Raw genomic sequence first — 22,549 nt, 5'->3', positions numbered from 1 at the left:
CTTTCAGGATTGGTTTTCCCCTCTGAGACACAGGGGTTTGTCTTCCTGTTTTGGATGGTGGGAAGCCTGGGCAGCTTTTCCTGTATGATGTGCTCTGTATATAAGTGATCTTGCCTGAAATAAACTCACTTCCAGTTACTTAAGGGGAATCTAATAGCTGCTGCTTTGCTGCAATTGCTCCAAGTGACAAAGAATTTCTTGGATATGAGCTTGTAAAATGGTTCTGTCCGTACAGGATGTTCAGTATTAAATTACTTTTATGGGATAATTTTCCTGTATTAATTGCTTGTACTTTATACCACAGACCAATTAAATTGCTGCTTTCCCAGGGCTCGCTCTGTTCATTTAACAATGTTACAAAATATGTGATCTCTTAAAATACATGTATTTAAGACTGCTTGGGTGTCTTTCAGGCACAATATAATGAACTTTGCATTCTCTCTGCTTCCTCCAGGTATCCTTGGTGGGTTTTTTGTTTTTGCTAGGGCTGTACATCTCATCCCTGGCCTCCTGCATGGGAGGGCTGTACGGAGCACCCAGGATCCTGCAGTGCATCGCCCAGGAGAACGTGATCCCCATGCTCGCCTTCCTTGGACGTGGGGTTAGTCATCCTTTCTCTGGGATTGCTGTCAAACCTTCACCTGAACTTAAAAAGCCAAGATTTCTGTGCGTCTGTAGAGTGAGATGGGGGATGCATGAAGAGGAAGGCTCAGGATCTGGTATCCCATGCATAGGCAAAATAGCCAGGAAATGGGTGGTTTTATGAAAAAACCCAAGCATCCAGCTGCCTGTGGTCCTTTCCCTGCCTGTCCACTGTGTGCACTGCCTCTGCTCTGAGCCCTCCCATGGGATTTGGCACTGTGCAGGAGCAGCCCTGCCTCACCATCCTGGCATCTCTCTCACCCGCCTCCGCGCCCCGGCCTGGGCTCTCTGTCCTGCCCCCGTGAACACACAGCCCTTCCTGGGCTGTCTTCAGTACCCTCCCTCCCTCTGACCCATTTCTTCAAGATGTCCCCACTAAAACAAGCACTTGTGATATAGCTTTGTCTGTGGGGTTTTTTTGCACACACCTTATTCATGCTGGTGCTGATCCTGACCATGACCGAAGGAAGCACCTACCTCTCCTCCACCCTCCTGTCCAGGGCAGAAGCCTGAAGCTTTTGTTCCAGCACTTGCTGAAATGGATGGTAACTGTCTCTTTACCTTTTATCTGTTTTCTTTCTTCTTCTTTCCTGTGCATTTTCTTTGATCTGTTCCTATCCTCCGTGGTAACCTCATAGCCAACCAGTTGTGACGCTGCGGATTCAGTCTGTGTGCGGTGGAGAAGAGGACACTTCTTTGTAAGATAAGGTGCCTTTTGGACACTATTAAATAAAAACAAAGAATAGATTTGAAAGGTTAAGTTAGGGGGCTTCTAAGCTGTAGATATGCCTTGAAACAAAGTCTTGCTTGGAATATGACAAGAAGCTTTTTCCTTGCTTTGTGAATAATCTTTACGCATGAGTCATTCTACAGACGTCAGTCAAGGTATCTGTCACCAAGACCCTGTAGTCTTGGGCCATTCATCTATACATAATTTTCCCCTTTTCTGAATAGAGAGAAAATAATTCCATCACTCTCAGTAACCTGCAGTACCTAACTGTCTGAACAGAGTGTCTGGAAAAGCCTTATGATGCTCTGCTCCTTCAGAGCAGCTTGAAAATACAGAAATATATTTTTCAATATTGGTATTTATGAATGTTTTAAAATATTTTAATGTTTTATAAGTATAATAATTTTCTCTCCATTGTTTTATGTTTCTCAAAGTAATTTTCTAAATTAAAACGTATAATAATAGCAAAAATAATAGTAATAATTGTAGGGAAAGCAGGAACAATAATGACCTCAAAAACTTCCTGAAGGCAGTTTTCAGGTGATTCCAGAATAGGCTCCCCTTGGCAACCCTTGTGAAATTCTCAGTGGTTTAACAAAGTTGATTTCCTCTCTTCACTGATAGTTTTCTGTCTTTCTGTCAAATTTTCTGTTCTGAACTCCACGCAGAGTGCTATGATGGGAAAGGCTTCTTTTTGAGCCCTTCAAAACAAAAAGATTTGAAGGTGAGAAATCAAAGGCAGATCACTTTCCCCCCCCACTTTCTTCTCTCTGCCACCTTGGGAATTGTTTAGATTTGGTTTATGGAGAGTAAATACATTTAATTTGTCCTTAGCAATCTACTCCACATCAGTTCTTCTTTTCCATGGGTGAAGAAGGTGGTGTGGTCACCATAACCCCAGCTGATGGGAAGGACACGAGTGTTTTCTGTAGTTAAACCCAAGCCAGATGCGTCCTGAGATCATCCCATCTGTTCCCCATCTCAGTACATCTTTCTGACACTGAAGATGCTTTCTGAGATCTGCCTTCCTTTGTCCCTGAGATGTATTTTTATTCATTCTGAAAAGATGTAATGGTCCAGAACTGGTCTAATTTTCTTTTAATAAATAAGAATGGAGGAAACAGAAATAGTTTTCATTTGAGCTGTGTGTTCATTAAAGAAGTAAATGCAGTTAAGTGAAAACCTAAAATATTTTGTAAGATATCTTGTGAGATATTTTTCAGCAAAGTCTTTACATGGCTTTCGCTGGCTTGCCAGGTGGCAAAATGGCAAAATGGTGTCTGGTCCAAGGAAGGGCATGTTACACCTGGGATTAAAGTTCATGAGCCAAAGGCTCAGGTATTTCCATTCCTGATGCTCTTTGTTTTGTCCCTCTTTTCCTTCTCCTTTCCCTGCCTTCACCCAGTCCCAAAGGAGAGGAGAGGGCAATGTTTCTCCTGGCTCCCTGCCCTCCTGACACATGCCTAGCATTGCTAGGGCTGCCTGCCACCCCCAGCCTCCTCACCTGCCCAGCCTCACTGCTGCTTTCCCTCTGCTGCTGGGGTGGATTGAAGGAGGGGAGCTCTGTGTGCAGAGGCTCGGCAGACCGTGGGTTCAGCTCGGCTGCCTGTCAGCGCAGGGCCAGAAGCTGCTGATATGAAGGTGGCACTGCTCCATGCAGAGCTTTTCCAAGGGCAGCACAAGGGAGCCTTTTGGGTAGGCAGTGGTGCAGAGTCCTGTAGAATAATTAGAGATGAACAGTTAACTCTAATTAACACGTTTTATTGCCAGGCTTCCCATAAGCCCCACAAATCTCTCTGAGGGCTTATTGCTGCTTTAATGACATTGTTTTACCATGGAGATATGAGTGAGAGTGGATGAATTTACCAAAGACAGAGCTTGAATAAGGCTTAGGGATGAGGTGGGAGCTCACCAGCTTTTGGCTTTCAGCCTATTCTTTAATTTATTAAGCCTGTGAGCCTCTGTTTGCACATGCATGCATGCATTTCATGGCTAGGGGGGTACTGCAGGCAACCCAGGTAACCATATATGGCAGCTGAGAAAGTGGGGAATCCTCATGGCAAGGTTCATGGTTATTAATTTAAATGTAATTTTGTTTTATTTATGAGCCAGAAAGGCCCCAACAAGACTCCAGTGGCTGCGATTTGCTTAACAAGTCTCATCACCATGGCTTTTGTCTTCATTGGGCAAGTGAATGTTCTTGCTCCCATAGTCACCATCAACTTCATGCTGACATATATTGCTGTGGACTATTCCTACTTCTCACTATCCTTGAGCTACAACATTCAGCAGAAACCGGATGAGACCCAGATGGGAACTGCTAGACCTGCTCACTCATCCCAGCCTTTAATTTTCAACAAGCTCCCCAGCCATGCAGCAGATGGAGTAATTCAAAGCAGATCAAATGGCACTTTGCTGGAATTCAAAAAAGACATGGACCAGCTTTTTAAACCATTTTTTAGTGAGCCAAGTACTTGCAAAAGAGAAGGAGCTGAGAATTTAACCCAAAAGGTCAAGCAAAAGAAGGCAAAGAAGCCAGCCAAGCAGACATTACAAGACAGCTTTCTCCTGGATCTCCATCACGATGCTCCTCTGGTTCAGTATGGCCAGGATGAGACCCCAGAGCCCCACAAGAGCCAGCAGGATGTGGAGGAGATGGGCAGGCAGCGGGATGCAGGTCTGTGCTCACCACCCACTGCGGATGCCCAGCACACACCCAGGACACTGGAGCAGAGGGAACAGCTCTGCAGTGAAGTGATGATGCTCCCTGGCCCGAGGGGAGAAGGTAAGGGCTGCAGGAGATGGACATCTCCATGCTCAGAGGAAATTGTTTACAACTTTGGTCCTCCCAGTGCTTTCCTGAAGGCAGGCGTGAAACGAGCTTTATATGGGGCTGTCATTCAGTGATTCATGGCAATAATATCATTTATTCCAGGTGAGGGTAGAGCTCATTGCAAGGCATCACAGGAGAAGTTCCAAAGCAATTTCCTACAGAAGATTAATCACAGGAAAGCAGGCAGGACTAAATTTAGTGTTGGGTTGTTTACAATATACTCATAATTCTTCACAGGCATGCTGAATGCTGTACATTAAAAAGGGTTTGGGTGTATACGTTGTCCTGGTGTGGGGTAGGATGGATGGTTAGAGCTGTGTGAGTCTAAAACTCAGGCTATCAAAATGCAGTGGTCCCCACAACACAGGTGGAGTCTGTAACTCAGCATCCATAGGTGAAGGTGTGAATTTGTTCTGTTGGTGATGTGGGTATTTGGTACAGTGTGTGTGCATGGAGTTTGTCATTCTCAGTGCTGTAGTGTTTCATCAGCATTAGTCAGTTAAGCTTCCTAAACCCTTCTGAGAGAGAAAAGTATTATTCTTATTTCACAAATTGTGAAACTGAGACTGAGATAGACAGATGCTGCCTTTAAATGGACTTAGTACCAGATCTGGCAACTTTCTGGGTTTTTTCTTGCACTTCTTGTCAGTTTTCATTTTAGAGGTTTTGGTTGAACTCTGTCGTACCCAGCTGTCAGATAGAATTTTTTCTTTGGTTCCTGGAATGTGGTAATGTAAAGTAGAGGAAAAAACTCCACTTTATAACTCCTTTCTAATTATCTTTTTTTTTTTTTTTTTTTTTTTTTTGTAGAAACATCTATAAAGCAACAAAATCCAGAACTGGGAATTCAGCAAATACCAGAATCCTTCTACTCCAGATTTTTCAGTCACTGGATTGCCTTTGCTGGTGTAAGTAATTTTCTCTTATTTTGAGAAGTGGTTTGTAATTGTAGACAACAGAAGGAAATTCATCACACACTGCAGTGTAAATACTTCAGTACTTTAAATAATGGCTTTTGATTCTCGTATTGCAGGTCACCTGAACTAAATACTCAAGGTACCATGCATCCAGCAGTCCAAATTCAGGGAAAGCCTGATGGCATATTAAATTAAATAACAACAGGAAGAAACCCAAACAAACAAAAAAAGCCCCAACCCAACTCAAAAGTACAAATTCAAAGTCTGGAGTCTTAGGACTTTAAAGATGCATTGCTGAATGGGGAAAAAGAAATTAGTGTCCCTCTTTTCACCATGTGCCAGTCTGCTTTTTCTTGCTGTGGGATGGACTGAGACATCACCTTCAAAGCTGTGTTGCTTTTATTCATGGGCCAGTTTCTGCAAGCTTGGGGTGGGGTTTCATTAGTGCTGACCTCCTGATACCAGCAGCCCGGCTGTGAAATTCCATCTTTCGAGGGAGGAAAGGAGAGCATTCCTACAGCATGTTACTTTAAATAACTTTTAAATAGCTTCTGCCTCAAGTTGTTGAGAAGTTTATACACCTAAATTCATCTTGGGAAGATGGATTATTGGGCAGATGACAGGGAAAGGGTCAGATAGGTATAATGAATGAGCCATATGGCTTTACTGCATGGATAAGGATTTCATAGCTGTGCATAAAGTGTAACAAACCCACTCAAACAACCCACCAAACCATGTTAGTTTAATCCTCAGATGGAGTTTGACACCTACTTTTCAAATTCACTGCTGCTGCTGCCAGCAGCCAGCTCCTGGTGAGGGGTTCTCCTGGGCTGCAGTGCTGGGGTGGCCCCTCTTCAGGATGACATCTTTAGGAGGTTGTGTGCTGATGCCATCTCTGGGCTCGTATCTAACGTGGCTCCCAAGTGCACGTCATGGCAGAGCCATCAGCTCTCTGCCTTCGCAGGGCAATTTGCTTACAGAGGTGACTGACGTGCTCATTAAAGCGGATTTGGTTTCCTGTCAATAATCAGACTCAGAAGGAGGTTGCAACAGAGCTGGGATGGGATTGACAATGCAAAATAAAATCACAAAAGCAAAAATTGGATGTGTTTATTCATCCTGACTCCTCTCCCCTCTGCCCTCTCTCTTTGAGCTTCACTGGTTGTGTCAGTTGGGACCATTTTAGCTCTTTCTTTGTATGCTGCCCCTTGCCATTGGCAGCCTCTCCCACGGAGATGCTACCTCTGCCCCTGTTTTTATGCAACTTGAGCCAAATCTCCTCCTGAGCAGGTGAGCCTCTGGATACTCCTCTTGGAGAAGCCCAAGCAGAGACCCACACTGCCTCTGCGACTCAGGGTAGCTCACTGGAGCTACCTCCATGCTGCTGAGGGTGACACTGTAAACCTGTGCTGTCCCTCCTTTTAAGACTGAAAACAAATGAGTCTCCATAACATGGAAAACTGGGCTTTGCAGAAAAATGGCTGTCAGACTGTCAGCATGGTCTTACCTCCCAGACTCTGGGGTAACCCCAAACTGTGTCTTTCCGACAGGCAATCGTATCCCTCATCATAATGTTTGTCATTCAGTGGATTTACACCCTTGTCAGCCTGGGAGCAGCAGTTATTCTGTATTTCTACATTGGCCAAGTGAGCCCAGGACTCCCTCTTGGTGAGTTTTTCTTCCTGTATTATTAAACCTGCTTAAAAATTCATTAAACTTTAATTAAACTTAATTAGGAATTGAGACTCTTGTGTTTAATATGCAGGTGACACAGTGAACAATGAGGATTTGTTTCATTGTTAGTTTTAATACATTTTCTCTCTGAGTCTGATTTTCTTTTGGATTCTAGCTGTGACTAGCATTGGTTGGATAGTTTGAACATAATGCTTATTGCTTTATTATATTGTGCTTTAAATTACAAAACCAGATACTAAGACTTGATAGGGATGACAGTTTGTAAATGCATCCCAGCAATGAGAAAAACCTCCCATAAATAAGTTTTAATAAACTTAATCTAAACCCACCTGAGAGAACTTTAAGGAAAATGGGAATTATGGTGAGTGTCGCATCAAATCTCAGCATTCATAACTGTGGAACAAGAGAGCCTTTTGATTCCAGAGCTAAACACCTTGAACATGTTGGGAACATAATCTGGGAAAATACTTTTAGGCAGAGGGCATTAGAGAGATCTGTGCATGTGATCAGCTTAAACAAGTTCAAAATGAAATATTGAAGAACATTCAGCAAGCAGCTCATGAGAGCTCACAGCTGCTTGGCAAGGCCAGCGGGGGGGTTTGCAGTGCTCTGTGTCTCTGAAGGGACATGGTGTGGGCATCCTCACCTGCTCATGAATGTATCCATCCATCCATCCATCCATCCATCCATCCATCCATCCATCGGTACATGTGTGCATACATAGCTGAGTGCATGCCTGGATGTGCAGTTTGTTCTCCAGGATGAGAAAAATCAAGAGCCTGAATTCATATGCAATATGTGCAGAAATAGCTACCTGGGTTTATTTAGGAGAAAGATCATTAGACAGTAGGTAAGCAAGTACTAGATTTCAGAAACACAGATGATGAGAAGCCAAAAACTAATCACCACCATCCAAACATTGCTCAGCTGTTCTTTTTCTACTCTTGAGTGACTTCCTTTCTATGTATCTGTAGGGGATAGTAGAAAAGAGCTGAGATTGTGGATAGTAGTCGCCATTTTGTATCTTTTGAAATATATCTATAAGTTTTAACAAAGTTGTTTATGGCCCCCATACATTAAACAAACCACAAATAATGTTTTCAGGTGTTGGAATCTTTTTTGCCTTTGTATACTCACTGCATTATATCTCTGTAGTCTGCTTTTGAAATACTTACCAAAAATTACTTTAATAAGAATTTCTCTGTCAGCGTGTAGAGGGTTTTGGAAGCTGATCTGAGAAATAGCAGCATGATTAGACATTTTTTTCTTGGTTTCTCTTGCATGTGCATTCTCATGCGTACAGAATAACAGTGTATGGCATTGAAAATGTTAGAAGTGAATGCTCAAAATTCAGCCTGATTTTTCTTGCCTGTGAGGGAATGTTATTTTGTGGTCACAAGGCTCCCACTGATCTGTGAGTTTGCTCTTCAAAGGATCAAACAGCCTTTCTGTCTAGAAAGGTTGGGAGACAGTGGCCTGAGAGATGCTCTGGATTAGGAGCTAGACAAAGACCTTGGGAGGTGAAATGCCCTGTGATTTACACATCCCTTCTCTCTCTTCCTCTCCAGCAGCCTAAGCCAAATCCAGCAGGTGCTGACAGGGCTCAGTTCTCCCTGTCCCTCACCATAAACTTCTCCTGCTGCTTTTGCTCCCAGCTCTGGCACTTCCCTGCCCCTGCAGGGAGCCAGTGAAGGAAACTAGCTACTGAGAAATCAGAAAAGAAATCAGTGTTGGTGTAATAAGCTCAGCAGCTCTCTGTGGGGTCAGACAAGAGGGAATGAATGGTGAGACCACAGCCACCCTGGCTGAGGCTGGCTGAATAGCTCCTTCCGTCTCCCTGTCCCTGCAGTGGGAATGGTTTATGCAGTCCAGGGAGTGAAAGGTACTGTGGTGGGTGTTTGTGCTTTGCTCATGCTTCACTGGGGTTTAACAAGCTGTCGGGCTGGGAATGGATAGCTGTTCCCCATAGGAAATTTGGGTTCATTTCTAGACAGTTGTTTAAAAGCCACAGCATGTAGGAAGACTGCAGGAATGTTCTCACTATCACAAAATCTTTGGGTACCGCAGACTAATAACAAGCGTGCTGGTTTGAGATTTTATGCAAAAATTCAGTGGTGTAATGCTATTATGAGAGAATTAGCAGCATACTGACTTCTTGTGCCTTTTCTCCGTAGGAGCAGCAGCAAATTTCAGTTTCTTTGGCTGGATTAAGTCCATTTTGATCACTTCATGCAGGTTGGTACCAGTCACTTGGCAGTGACCAACACGCTGCTCATTGTTCCCGTGACCCACTAATGTGCACAGAGAGGGCTGGAAGAATTGACTTGTTTATTACCTTAAGCAGTCTTTTTGCCCCTTCTTGCATACTCAGGGTTATTCTTACTTGATGGTAAAAAGAGCTGTTTGCTCCCATTAGCCTGGCATTTGGTTGGCTGTGCATGTGGGGAAGCAGGAGTCTCCTCTGCTTTGTGTGTGGGAATGTCAGCTGATAACAGTATCTTGGTGCCTGAAGCTTTATCTTACCCCAAAGGTCTGTGCTCAACCTTTATGGCTCAGGTTGAACTGGAAAATCTGAAAGGAAATGAGAAACTGGAAACTCCTCTTCCACCCACCACTCACTGAAGGAGAATTCCTCTGGTAGTGTGGAACAGGCACACATGGCAGCTGTGTTCAAGTTTCAGAGAGGAAATCCTGGGGCAGGGAGCTGCAATAACTTCAGGACAAATATGATAAATAGGGTCTTTGGTGAAGGAACCATTCCATGTTGAGTTTGCATGGGACTGCAGTAGCATTGTCTTGGGTTTTGATGCCCAGATGACTTTGAGGGTTTTGTTTGGTTGGTTATTAACTAGTTTTGTTAATCTTATTTGATACTATTAATTATTAACTCCATCATGTTGGGTTTCCTATAGTCGCTTATGAGCACCTCTCTCTCTGAGCAATGAGCTTTGAGTTTCCCAGTCTGTTGGGTTTTCTTTTTTGTTGGGGTGAGTGAATGCTGTAGCAAGGACTGTGCAACACCAGCTGCCATGCATTATATGCGCCAACTTGGTGGCTCCTTTGAAATAAATGAAAATCCAGGCAATTAAGCACATTGGTCTGTCTTGACAGGTCCTGTCTCTGCCCACAGTTCCTATAATATGACCACATGCTTTTGGTAGCAGAAGTGGTTGGGGAGAGAAGCCAGGAGTGAGGGATCTCTTTGAGGACCCCATGGAAGGTCTTAGACATAACAGCACTTAATTTATAGCTTAATTTAAACCATTTAACAAAATGGTTATTGTTCTTATGGAACTCTGATGCCTTTGTATCTTATCAAGAGGTGAAGGGTTGAACCTTGAGGAGCAGGGGAATCAGCCCAGGCTCCATCATCAGCGTTCATTGATGGTCCTCCAAGTACAGAAAACTTGAGAGTTCACTGCTCTGAGAGGCCCCACTCAGAGGTGCTGGTCTCAGCCCACTGTGGGCCAGGAGAGCTCAAAGGGTCTCATTTTGGACTGCTGCTTAGAGTGTAGCGAGAGAGTTGGCTTTGGTCATAGTAATTTTCCATCTTGGCCACAGTTTGGGTCAGTAACTTTCTTTGAATGTTCTGTAACAGGTCCACTTGAGTTGTTACTCATGCAAGAAAAATAAGTTTCCAAGGATATTCACTAAAAAACAGGAGCTGTTAGACAGCATAAGTTCCCTGGAGCAGACAGTGTTTCTGATAAGCTCAAGAGGAGCTGAGCCCAGGTGCTGTTTGTCAAGGCTGAGGCCTAACATTTCTCAGATCATAGTGCAGCCCAAGGGGCAGGGGGCATGGGATGCACCACCGCATAGTCTGCTTATCTCATTTGGAGTAAGGGATTGTTCCCTGTCCCTTTGCTGGCCTGGTGACACGAGCCCAAGCCAAGGGTGAGGAGTTGAGACTGGGAACAGGGTGTGTGGGACCATGCTGAAATGCTGCCAGAATTACTCATGGCACAGTGAGCCAGACCCTGCTGCTTCATATCCCGGGCAGTTCTGTCTGCTTCCATCCCAGGCAGATTTGTGGCTGGTCATTTTAGCTCAGCGCCTCTGTGATGATAGAACAGCATTTTCCTCCCAGTAGTCCTTTGGTGCATTTGAGCCGTGTCTCCTGCCCGTTGTCAGAAATCCCCATGGGAGTCTGGTTGAGGTGTGAGGCTTCATGGAGAATTACTGTGTGTGGAAAGGAGAAACTATCCCTGCCTCTCGTGTGGAGAGGTGCTGTTGTCACAGGGGGATTTTATCTCTGGGTTACAGACCAACAGAGTCCTTGGTGCTTTGGTCAGTGCAATGATGATCAAGGACCCTGCCAAGGAGGGTTGAGGGGAGATCTGGTGAGTGCCCAAAGTAGAAACTGATCCTGTTTCTCTCTCCTCAAAGAGTACAATCTCTAGGTCAGCCAGCCAGCTTGGTCACCCTATCCTAGTGCCAGGGCTCCTGCCCATACTGCCACAAAGCCAACTTGGGCTCTGCTTGGGAGCCAGGTGGGTCATTTTGAAGCCCATCCATGTTGTGCTGCAAGAAATTGCACTGAATTAATTCAGAGTTTTTTTCTAAGCTCTGAAATCCAGTCAAGATATTTTAATGAATTTGAGAAAAATAATAAATCCCACTAGACTACAAGGGCGCTGGAAGCAGTCAAGGGTTCTTGACACCTCTAAGGCTCTTAGGTGCTTGATGAGGTCTTAGTCAGTGCTATATTTGTCTTACAGTTTTGATTTTAAAATGCCAATAGGGTTTTCTTAAAATCAGCTTCAGGGATGAAGAGATTTCAGGAAAATCTCCCATTTTATTTAAAAGTTACAAAAATTATTGTAATCTTTTTTTTGCTTAGGAAACTATGAAAAGGATATTTTTCATTAGAAATGGTTTGTGCTCCTTCTTCTCCGGCACAGTGTGGAAGGTGTTTGCTATGGTCTATATCCAAAGAGGAAACACATTTGTTAAAAAAAATGTATATTTTGCAGTGTTTATTTGGGAAAAGGGAGTACATTTTTTGTGTTCCTTCTAAGAAGAATGCTTTCAGGTTAGCTCTGTGCCTCCAAAGGGCACCGAGAAGGATTTAGCCTCTCCCGGCATCACCCTGCCTTGTTTGCACAGCCAGGAGCATGGCTGGTAATGGATAAAAAGCAAGGGGTGATGCAGGCACCTCTGCTTCTCTGCTTGCAGGAGAAGGCCATCTCCCAAGGAGCAGATCGTGGTGACACCGTCCTTTGCAACAGTTGGCATGGAGACCAGGCAGCTCACCGAGGAGAACGAGGACTTCGCCTCACGGGACCGCTATCACCAGTCCTCACTCATCAGCAGAGAGGAATTTGGCAGCCAGTTCCAGTGAAGGACACACACACACACGCAATCAATCTGTTACTTCAAAAAGCATTTAGAAGTGCTAGTGGCTGCCACGAGTGCCTTGTGAAATACTTGAATATACGCACAAAGGATGTGAATGGCTGTTTATGTATTTGAGGCTTGCTTGTTTATGCAAACTACAACATTGCTGGGCTTCAAACTTTGCCCAAACTGAGGGGAAAAAATGGAAATGAAAGGGCCAGTCCAGCGAAGTGATGAGTTACTGAGGACAGTATAACCCTCTTAAAGAATTCAATTACAAGCCCTATTGAGCTCTAAAAGAGGTTGTTGCTCTAAAAGCTTACAACACCCCATTTCAGATGTCCTCTGGGTGACTGGGGACGCTCTGCCTGGGAGCAGTGACGTTGACAGCAGGAGCCAGTGCCCCACTCCCAGCTGTGCCACGGATGGATGCGACCTTCCAGGTCAATTCACTTCTCCTCTTGGCATGAATTTCCCTGCTTGTAATACAGTAATTTTCTACCTCAGCATTTCAATTACCAAGGTCTTAGAAAGTACTTTAAGGTGTTAGACAATAGGCCAGAATCAGTGGCAAGTACGAGAAGATTATGAAGTGTATTCACTACTGAAATCGCACATTTAAATGCAGTAATGCAGAATAATGACCTCTTCTGTAAAACTGTGAAATTATGTCTTAGAAGCTGTTCATAGTTATTTCCCACATCCTTTCTGATGTGAGACCTGAGACCTGACAAAATAGCTGGGCCCACTTAGAGTGTTTCCCAGCTGAAGGGACAGATGATTCAGAATGGCTTTAGCAATATAAGTTTAGCCCCAGCACCACACATCAGTTCTGACATTACGAGGAGGGGAAAATCACTGCCTTTCACTTTGTTTCATCTCTGATAATTCCAGCCTTTAGATTATTTATTTCTCCTTCTGCGCAATAAAAGCCTGAGACACCAGGAACTCCTCTCCATCCTTTCTGTGGGTACCCTCAATGCCTTTGAGCACCATTCCACTTGCCAGTGCTCAGTGTCCTGGTATTACCAGGTGGGGTGGGTCCCATCCCATGGTCTGGCCAGCTGCAGCTTTGGCTCTTTCCGTTTTCTTACAGAGGGAGGCACAGGAGGCTTTCTGCTGACATGGAGAAAAGAGCCACCTTGGCGCACTGCAGAAAGTGTATTCATTTTTCAAGGTTGCAGGTCTTTGACTAAGTGCTTTTAATCTTAATTATCTCGATAGAGGCAAGAGGGAAGTTGTGTTTGTGTGACCAGCTCTGAGCCACCTCAAATCGGTCATCCAGTGCTGGAAGCACCCTTCCAGGATTCCTTCCTCCCTGCCTCTTGCCGTTGGTTTCCAAAGAGTCTGGGTCTGTTGTGTGGATTGTGGGTCCGTGTTGAAGCTTCCCCTGGGTTCCCTGTTGCCAGTGGCTCTAGAGAGCCCTCCCTGTGCTTGTAGCATCCTTAACCTTGGTAGATGCCCCTGTTGTGCAAACTTCAAGCACTCCTTGGTGCTGCCCCACTGCTGGCAAGCTGCCTGGGGCTGTGTTAGAGTTTCATACCCAGCCATAATGCCATTGCTGTAAAATCTTGTGTTCCATAAAGTCTGGTCACATGCGTGGTCCCTTTCTTCCCAAGTCAAGGATTGTTCAGCCTGGCATTTCTCTGTAGCCTGAACAAAAGAAAACCCCAGAGCATGGTATGAAGAGATTAATAGGCAGAAATTCCTAGGTAGCTTCTTTTTTAGCTACTAAACAATTTAATTCCCTTCTCAAAATAAGACATGAGTTAGGAGATCCAGAGAGGGAGGTTGGGGAAGGTCCTTGGCTGTGTATCTCGCTCGCTGAGGAGTTGCACTGGTTGAAATCAAGTGATTTGGTGGAGAGTGTTTGCCTCTTCAATGCTGTGGCCCCTGCTCGTCCCCAAAACTGGGACATGATGGGCCCCTTAGTCTCCCTTGGTCTAGCAGTACTGGGAGGAGGTCCCACAGCTTTGCTTTCAGCTAAGAGTGCAGCAGCTGTGCCTTTCTCCTGCCACCACTGTCCAGCAGCCCTTTGCACCTGAGGATCCTCTGGAAACATTCCCGTTGTGTTTGTGTGCTGGTGAAGCTTTTGCTGGCTGCCAGGGAAAGGCACTGTGCTGTGCCATGCAGGGCCCTGGTGAGAGGACACCTGGATGGCTCTGGGGTGCAGGGATGGGTTGTGCCTTGGTATTCCTGGAAGAAGACAGCGGCAGTTCTGGCATCAGCGCTGGATTGTTTCTCTTGAGACCTGGCAGTGGAGGAAATACTCTGCAGAGCACACTGTCCCAGGTCTTTGGGCTCCATGTTGTGCTGCTGGAGAAACTCTGCCACCTCCTTCACTGGCACCTCCACCACCACCACAGCAGGAAGCAGTTCCCTCCACCACCTGGTAAGCACAGGCACCTGGTCTTTCCCTCGTATCTGCAGGGAGAAATGCATTGCACAAGGCTGATTTCCTTGCTGCTTTACAGGTTATGAGTACAGCAGCCTTCCTGGGTAATGCTTGGAAAGGGACATGCTGATCTTCCCTGGAGCATTAGCTCTGGTGTAGTTAATGGTAAGAGTGGCAGGAAGCCTTGTTTTAGCACCAGTCTGGGTAACATTGGAGACTCCACAAATCCAGGCCCTATGGGTATGCAGGGCTTTGCCCATCAAGGACACTTTTCCAGCAGGAAAGAAAGAAAGCAGTTGTACGGCTAAAGATTGTGGTGTCAATGTCAAAAATGGCTGTAGTTTTGGTAGCACTCTAAAAAAAATGGGTGAAATTAGGAGGGCAGGAATTTATCAGCTTCACATTTAGTGGCTGAGGGGAAGAAATGTGGGTGGGGATTGCTCCTGTGAGTGGTAATGTGCTGCTTTCATCCCCTGAGAGCCAAGCTGGGCCTCCACATGCTGGGGCTTTCAGGTTCCCTGAAGGTGAGTTTGGGACCCATCTCTTGAGCATCATATGCCCTGTTGTATATCAAGGTTGCAGCTTGGCTGATGTAATTATGGAAAGGCCTTACTGCTTTTTAAGCCATGTGAGCTTTTTTATCATCTATAATTATTTTCCTTTTGATTTGAAATTTGATATTATTATTATTATTATTATTACATAAGAAATCAAAATGTTCTGCAATGGGTCAAGGTGTGAAAACATTTGTTTTCTAGAGAGATGTGGATATGGCACATGGTTTTGTTCCTTTTGAGGACTCCGGCTGTAAACTGGTGGCTCTACTTTAGATGGTTTCCTTTGCAGAGCATACAAGCACAGAAGGAGGTCGAGGATAAATATTTTATTACTTGCCTTGCAGTACTGTCTGGAAGCTCATGCTGCATTTGTGATCCCTTAGCACTAAGCGGGTCCAGAAATTGGAATTTTCTGCCTCAAAAAACTTGCAGCACAAATAGTCAGGACTAAGAATGGGCAGAAGAAAAGTGAAGTTTTGTTGTGATATTGGCATTAAGAGAGTTTCTCTGTTGGTATAAATTGACATCCACCCCGCTCTGTGTCCCATTAGCAGTCTGCACAGGGAGAATCAAGCTCATTAAACCCGTATCTTAGCTCAAACTTTCTTTTTTGTTTCTCTCCTCTTGGCTTCTCTTGATCAGCTTTGAGTTTCCTTGTATGATTATTGCTGTGTATGGTGACCAAAACATCACACACCTGCCATGGTCACTTATTCAGAGCAGATAGTTGTGACCACAGTGTTGAAGTGGCCAAGAAAGGTGACAGAATATGAACTGATGCTTGTGTGCATGGCTGAATCTAGGGCTCAGGGGAGTCCCTGTACCTTATGAGATGGTTTGCTCTCACCCATGTGCCTCTGATTTAGGTTCAGACAGGCAGAGTTTCTTAAACACCATCATACTTATATCTGCAAGGTCAGAAGAGATTTGCTGAAGCACAGGAGCCAGCCTAGGATTAACATTTAGGTTAGTGGGAAATTGAAGTTATTTGAAATATTGCCCTTGCCCGGTGAATTTTAGAGAAGGTAATTACACGGATAAAAGAGAGAATATTTTGTAGACAACCTATAAATTTGTTAGCTCTGTATGAAAGTGGAACATAATGCACTTGTTATATTCTGCAGTGGTGTCTTGCTGCAACCCAGATTTGGCATAGCACCCCTTAAACCTAAGACAAGGTGAGACCTCAGCAGTAACAGCCTTAAAAGCTACGGATGAGAGGCTCTAGCAGCAAACTGCAGGCTAAAAATAAATCACTTTAAAGCCCATACTGCACAGGAGAGGCTCCTTTCCTTTCTGCCTTCTGCTCCTCGTGGCTTTTTTCACATGATTTTTATGCTCATATCCCCCAATACCTGGGATTTGCCCCCCTTCTGCAATAGCAAATGGAAGCCTGGGTGTTCCCAGAAACTTAGCGGTCAAGGAGTACACCTGTAACTTTATCAGATCCAGGTGTCATGTCTAAATTTCACTGAGGGCTTCTTTCCAGATTTAAGGGCACTGCTCTGAAGTGTTTAGCTCAGCTCCAAAATGTCTGGGTGTGCTCCAAACCAGAGCTGGCTGAAAAAGGTCCTAAAAGAAATAAATAAGGAATTTAGAATTGCTGCTTCCCAGATAGATTTGGATGGCTGATTTATTTTTTTTTCCCCCTGAAAAGAAAGGATTTTTTTTCCAGTGACAGGATTCAAAATGCCACATCATTTCAAGTTGTGCATTTTTCTGTGAGGGATGAAGAGAGATCACAAGACCCATATCCATCCTGACCTCCAAATATCAAGTATCTGGAACAAGCTGCTTGCAATGGAGGTACAAGGCAAGCAGCTCTTGTTAAAAAAAATCAATAAAATACCGCCACCCCCAAAATTTCAAGAAAAATGGTCAGGTACTAAGTGCCTTTTGGATGATTGGTATCCATTAATGGATGGCTTGCGGCATCAAGAGGAGATGGGATGGTAATTAATTACTCAGTTAGGAACTATTTGTCCACTTTGGAAACTCAGGGCTTTTAATAACAAATTCCAGGAGGAGAAAATATTCACTTTGTACCTTAATTCATCATCAACTTAAAACTTGTCTGAAGTTTATGAGCCTGATCCAAGTTTTGGACAGATCTGGGATGAGTTTCAAGGGAGCTGCAGGAGTTTCATGACATTGGCTGTGCTGCGAAAGGCTCCTATAGAACCAGAGAGAAGGGACCAGCCACTGTAATCCTCACAAAGTGCTACAGAGATGCCTCTCCTGTACAGAATCCTGTGGTTTTTGGTGATTTCAGACCAAAACAATGTAGAACCCAGCAAATTTGGTCATATGTCTCTAGCCCCTCAAGCTGGAAACTGGAAGTCAAGGTGAAATAAAAACACACTGTATTTTCCCTCCCCAGAACAAGGTGATGGGCGGGTTTCTATTAATCAATATCAATCATGTTTTATATATAGCTTTGTTAGAGGTTTCCTGTGTTGATGAGGTTGTTTGTTTGTTTGTTTCCTTTGCTGTGTGTGGAATGTGCTGGTTGCTTTCAGATGGAAGTGTTAAATGTGTTTTGTACGTAATTTGGGGAGATGTCTGAGGTCGCAGCCTCATTCAGGAGGATGCTGTGGCATTACTTGACACCAGGCTTTGCCCGGCCCATCTGGCTCCTCAGACATGATTTTATGCATTTAAATCTCCTACTAGTTTGTGGTCCCAAGGAGGGAGGGGAGCAGCCCTTGGCCTGGAGCGGCCCTGGAAGCAGCATCAGCAGGATGTGGCAGCGGGGCGTGCAGTTGTGCCACTGGGATAAACAACTCCAGCACCACATGGGGAAAAGCCAAGTGCCAGTGCCCTTCACTGAACGCTTCTGCTTCACACAGCCACCTTCATCCTGCTGCAGTGCTTCCTTCTCCCACCACTGAAGCTTCTTTCCCAGCCTCCCAGGAGGGTGTCAAACTCATCACGTGGGTGGCAGGGTTGGTATTGCCTCCACACTACCCTCTGCGGTTCCAATGGGTAAAACAGTAATTTTTTAATAAAAACCAACAAAGTGAGATTTTTTTATCTGCTGTTTTCATGTGGATGTTGAAACTGGATCTCAAAAATATCAGTCATAATTGATGCAGCGATATTCCTTACGAAGCCCTGAAGGTAGGAATGAAAAATAAGATGGCAGGAAAACACAGTAGCTTTACATTTACAGGCACTAAACCTTGGCAAATCTGGCGCCTGCAGGGGAAGGGCCTACATTTGGGAAGTCTGAAGCTGCCTGAATATCGGTGTTTCCTTTCCAGCTGCTTGTAAATAATGTGCTGCTCGTGACTGGGACCACGATGGAGAGAGGAGAGAGATTATTTTCTGATGGTGGGAACTGGTTTAGGCTCACGCGTTCATGCTCGTGGGGCTTTTGCTGGGGCTGGTGGAGACGGCAGCCTCACCACCGCCACGGGCTTCAGAGGCTGCAATGGCATTCCTGTCCCACCAATACTAAGCCCTGCCAGGATGTGGCTCATCCAAGGGCAGCACAGGGCCCTTTGGCCAGTGTTTCCTGCTGCAGGCTCTGCACTTGGGCATATGGTCCTTGTGGTCACCCCTGTCATGGTCACAAGTGCCCTGTTTGGTTCAGAAAGGCAGCAGGTCAGGCAGGTTTAATGGCAGTTTTGGGGAGGACATCAGCTACCCCCTTCCCCCCACTTCTAGAGGGGGTTAATTCAGCCTTCCCAGCTTTCCTAGCTAGTGGCACTGCATGGTGGGTCGTGCTCTGGGGGCACCACGAGGGAATGGTGAGATGGAGCTGTTCGATACGGACACGGGTTTTTCTTGCAGCAGTGTTTGTTTTGCATTTGCCTGTGTCTGCTATTGCTCTCGGTGGGCCTGTTGAGTGAAACAGTAGGAAGAATTTATTGAGACCTTTTTGGAAAAGCATTTGATACTGTGCTTCCTGCTTGTTGGATTTAAAGCTTGAAAGGATGCAGTAAGAGTGGGGAGCTGCTGTTGTGGCTTAGATGTTGGGGAAGTCCCTTGGAAAAAGCTCTAGACTCAGTATTAGGGCCCTCAGGCTTGAGAGTGAGTGGACAGAAGAGCATCCATTTCATGTCGGGGCGAAGTTTGGCTTTAATTTGCCCCCTGTAGCCCTGAGGGTGCATCACTGGCCTCAGAGAGGTTTCTGTGCCCCTGCTGCCTTACCTGTACTGCACAGTTAAAAGTGTCAGATTTGCTGGCTGGCAAGGCTTTTTTCCAGGGACTAACAAAACTTTCTAAAGAACCATATTTATTAAGGACATTATTTACTATCTTAGGAATTGGTAGCGTGGAGTCCTGCATTTCATGTATAAAGATATCCCCAAGTGCTTGAGCTGCTGCATTGCACTCCCTGTGCCATCTCCCAAACTATCAAAATACTTCACAACTCTTCCCCTGAGCTTCTGTTGTGTGTTGGTCTCTCTGTCTTATCAAGAAGAAAGCTTTGTTTTGCACAACTATTCCATACAGAATGTGTAAATACCTGCACATAGAATGAAGGAGTCTAAAGATATCCTCTGTAGATCAGGCACCTTCGTGGTGACTGCCTGTGGCTTCTGGGTCACTCAGGTCACCCCATTTGCCAAGACTAGGGTGCTTACTTGTATGACTAAAGCATAATCATGATTGGTTTGTGCTTCATGTCCCAAATTGACATGGCTTTACTTGTTCCTTGGGTTTAGACAAATTTGAAGCAAGAAGATGGCAAAAGCTGTGGAGAGTAGACTAGAGCATGGAATGATAGAGGAATGCCTCAGAGGCAGCCTTTCCCAGGGCTTTCGTCCATAACTATTCAAGTAGCACAATGAGGATTCCTGAGTGTGCTTCACGGTGAAGTGGTGTGGGAAGGTGCGGGAAAAAACACTCGCACGTGGAGAGAAAAGCCCAGGAGCAGTGGAGAGCAAGTTCTGACGGGGTAAAGCCAAGGCCACTAACACGCTGGTGGGGGCTCATCAGTGCCACCTCTTGGGTGGAAAGAGGCTTTCAGGAGAGTTTGTGTACATCAGCCACCGACTTTGGCTTTCGGTGAAGTGCGAAACGAGCAGCGGGGGGCTGTGGACCAAACCCCGGGTTTGTCGGAGGCTGCAGCCGTCTGGACGTGGTGAGTTGTCCACCTGTCACCCTCCACTTTGGAAGATCGGATTTTGCTTGGCTTGTGGAAATCAAGTCTGATTCTGAACCAGCTCGAGGGAAAAGCATAGGGCCCAGGAGCGACTCGAGGGGAGAGGTTGGCCAGGACGGGTTTGTGTTCCCTGGGGAGGGAGAGCTCAGCCGGGGACCCCAAACCTGGCGCATCGGGATGCCGGCAGCTCCGGCAAAGCCCAACCCCACAGCTCCGCGGCGTGCTCTCTCCCAGAACCAGGAGCATAAAATTATGAAGGGGAATTTCAGAACAATGAAGGGAAATCCTTTGCCTCCCGTACAGCCCAGCCTGGGAAATTCACCACTGCAAGAAGTTGCAGCCTCCAACGCTGCTGCTGGCGTTTAAAGGGAGTCAGCTTTACAACCAAGGAAAGGGCTGAAGTTATTTGTCAAGGACTCGATTTCCATGGGAATTAAGTTCGGGGCTATCCAGTGCGGGAGGGGAGTGACCCTGACGGAGCGGGGGGGGCCGTGCCCGCCGGGTGCCGCTGCGCGGGGCGCGGGACCTGCGCGCTGCCCGCGTTTAGACGCGGTACCGGGGCACCTCCGCGACGGCTGCGGGCGCTGGGCACGGGGGGTGCTGCTCGCCCAGCGCGGCTGCGAGATGCAGCAGGAAAAATAAAGTAAAAGTAAAACGAAACGTAATTTTTATTATTATTATTATTACTACTACTACTGCTCCTATTGATGCCGCAGCCAGCCGGGTGAGGGAGCGGGCGGCCCGACGGCTGCGCGGGGCGGGAGGGGGCGGCCGCTGGGGGCCGGGCCGGGCCGGGGTGGGGGGGGCCGTGGGGAGCCGGGCCATGCCGAGCCGAGCCGAGCCGCGGCTGGGTGATGTCAGGCTCGAGGAGGAGCCTCCGCCGCCTGCCCTTTTACTTTCGGGCGCCGGCACTTGGCCGCAGGCGGCTGCTGCTGCTGCTGCTAGCCGGGCCCCCCCTCGCCCCCTCCGCTATGGGCACCCCACACTTTTAAGGCGCCGCCCCGAGGGGGGGGGCGCATGGGGAATTCATTAAAAATCGCTATTTACGTGGTTATTCATTGCCCCGCTCCGGGTATGTGAACAACCACCCCCCTGCCCCCCCCCCCGCCTCCCCTTCCATCCACCCCCAGCGCCATGCCGGCAGCCTGCACCCTGCTGCTGCTGCTGGGCTTGGGGCTGGTCCCGGTCCCACCGGCCAGGTCGCTGCCCCTCGCTTCCCCACGGCGTCTTCCTCCACCTCCCCCTCCTCCTCCTCCGTCCCGAAACCGTCTCGGCCGCCCTTCCTCGCCTCCCGCCGCGGGACACGCCGGCAGCCCGGGTGAGTGCCCCGCGATGGGGATAAGGGTAGGGACGGGATTTCACCCCGGCAGCGGTCGTGGTGCGGCGGAGAGTGCGCGGGGTGCACATCGTACGGGTCTCCTGTGGCGTGGGACCCCGCACACTCCCCACCGCATCGCGACCGTGGGCTGCTGAGCATCCCGACATCACCCAGAGCCGCTTCAGCTGCGAAGTGTAACACTCCCCCCGCAATTCCGTTCCCTTTTTAACCTTGCCCAGCTCGTGCTACAGGCAACTGCTTCAGTGGGTGAAGGTTTGGGATGGGAATGGTGGGTGGGAAAGTGTGAACACGTTGTAGCTGTGTGGACTGACTGGAAGGTGGAAGCAGTGGGAACTTTGCAGACGAACTTGAGAAAGGCTTTGGGGGGCACCAGGAGTACTATCCACACGTGTCTACCTATCCAGGGGGGAAATTGGTGGCTCCTGTATCTTTGGCATCTGGGTGGCTTCCTGCTTGTTTTCAGAAATGCTCTCATCTCACCTTAGGTACTGACCCCCATCAGATGTGGGGACAGATGCTATTAGGTCTCTCTAAATACCCCCTCTCTCTGCATAGCCTACAGACTGTCAGATTAGCCATGTATAAAGTCACATTTTTGTGGCTTGCATGCCACATCTACAGTGCTGGTATCATGAGCAATGCCTAGTTTTGTGCTTTACAAATTGTGCTGAATTTGGTTTCAGCACAGGATAAACCTTGTTTTTCCCAGAACAAGCAGGGACATTTCAAGTGCCATTCAGTAAACTGGCTCACTTACTCACCAAAGAAGGCACATAGCTCTAAGGATGACTAATTCTCAATGAGTTTGGAAAGCATTGGGTGTCTGCAGGTGGTATAAGGAATCCAATATGTCAAATTAGTCCTGCGTAGGTTTTAAGTGGGTTTTAGGATTCATTGCCTGCCTGAGCTGGACTGTCAAATTTCATCTTTTAATTTCCGATGAGGAGAGAACATCGTGCTTTGGAACTTGGGGTTAAGTTTAGTTGCATGG

At 46.6% G+C, this 22,549-nt stretch overlaps 2 protein-coding genes across 4 annotated transcripts in view; both read left to right on the top strand.

The window, feature by feature from the left end:
* Window positions 1-13,098, top strand: part of SLC12A8 (solute carrier family 12 member 8) — a 50,464-nt gene extending 37,366 nt beyond the window's left edge. The window contains exons 9-14 of one of the 2 annotated variants that reach the window (XM_032115003.1): window positions 455-601; window positions 3,485-4,157; window positions 5,016-5,113; window positions 6,673-6,790; window positions 8,992-9,052; window positions 11,993-13,098. In XM_032115003.1, coding sequence (XP_031970894.1) covers window positions 455-601; window positions 3,485-4,157; window positions 5,016-5,113; window positions 6,673-6,790; window positions 8,992-9,052; window positions 11,993-12,158 — 1,263 coding nt within the window. In that variant the 3' untranslated portion in view covers window positions 12,159-13,098. Of the gene's footprint in view, window positions 1-454; window positions 602-3,484; window positions 4,158-5,015; window positions 5,114-6,672; window positions 6,791-8,385; window positions 8,959-8,991; window positions 9,053-11,992 lie in introns of those variants that run through there. The other variant, XM_032115004.1, reaches the window with a different exon arrangement.
* An 8,007-nt stretch (window positions 13,099-21,105) lies between these two features.
* Window positions 21,106-22,549, top strand: part of HEG1 (heart development protein with EGF like domains 1) — a 46,257-nt gene continuing 44,813 nt past the window's right edge. For both annotated transcript variants that reach the window (XM_032113908.1, XM_032113907.1), the window contains exon 1: window positions 21,106-21,537. In XM_032113908.1, coding sequence (XP_031969799.1) covers window positions 21,354-21,537 — 184 coding nt within the window. In that variant the 5' untranslated portion in view covers window positions 21,106-21,353. The remainder of the gene's footprint in view (window positions 21,538-22,549) is intronic.

This window comes from Corvus moneduloides, chromosome 7 (assembly GCF_009650955.1).
Source record: "Corvus moneduloides isolate bCorMon1 chromosome 7, bCorMon1.pri, whole genome shotgun sequence".
NCBI lineage: Eukaryota > Metazoa > Chordata > Aves > Passeriformes > Corvidae > Corvus > Corvus moneduloides.
Note: the sequence above shows the minus strand (reverse complement) of the source record. Positions and strands in the feature narration are given on the sequence as shown.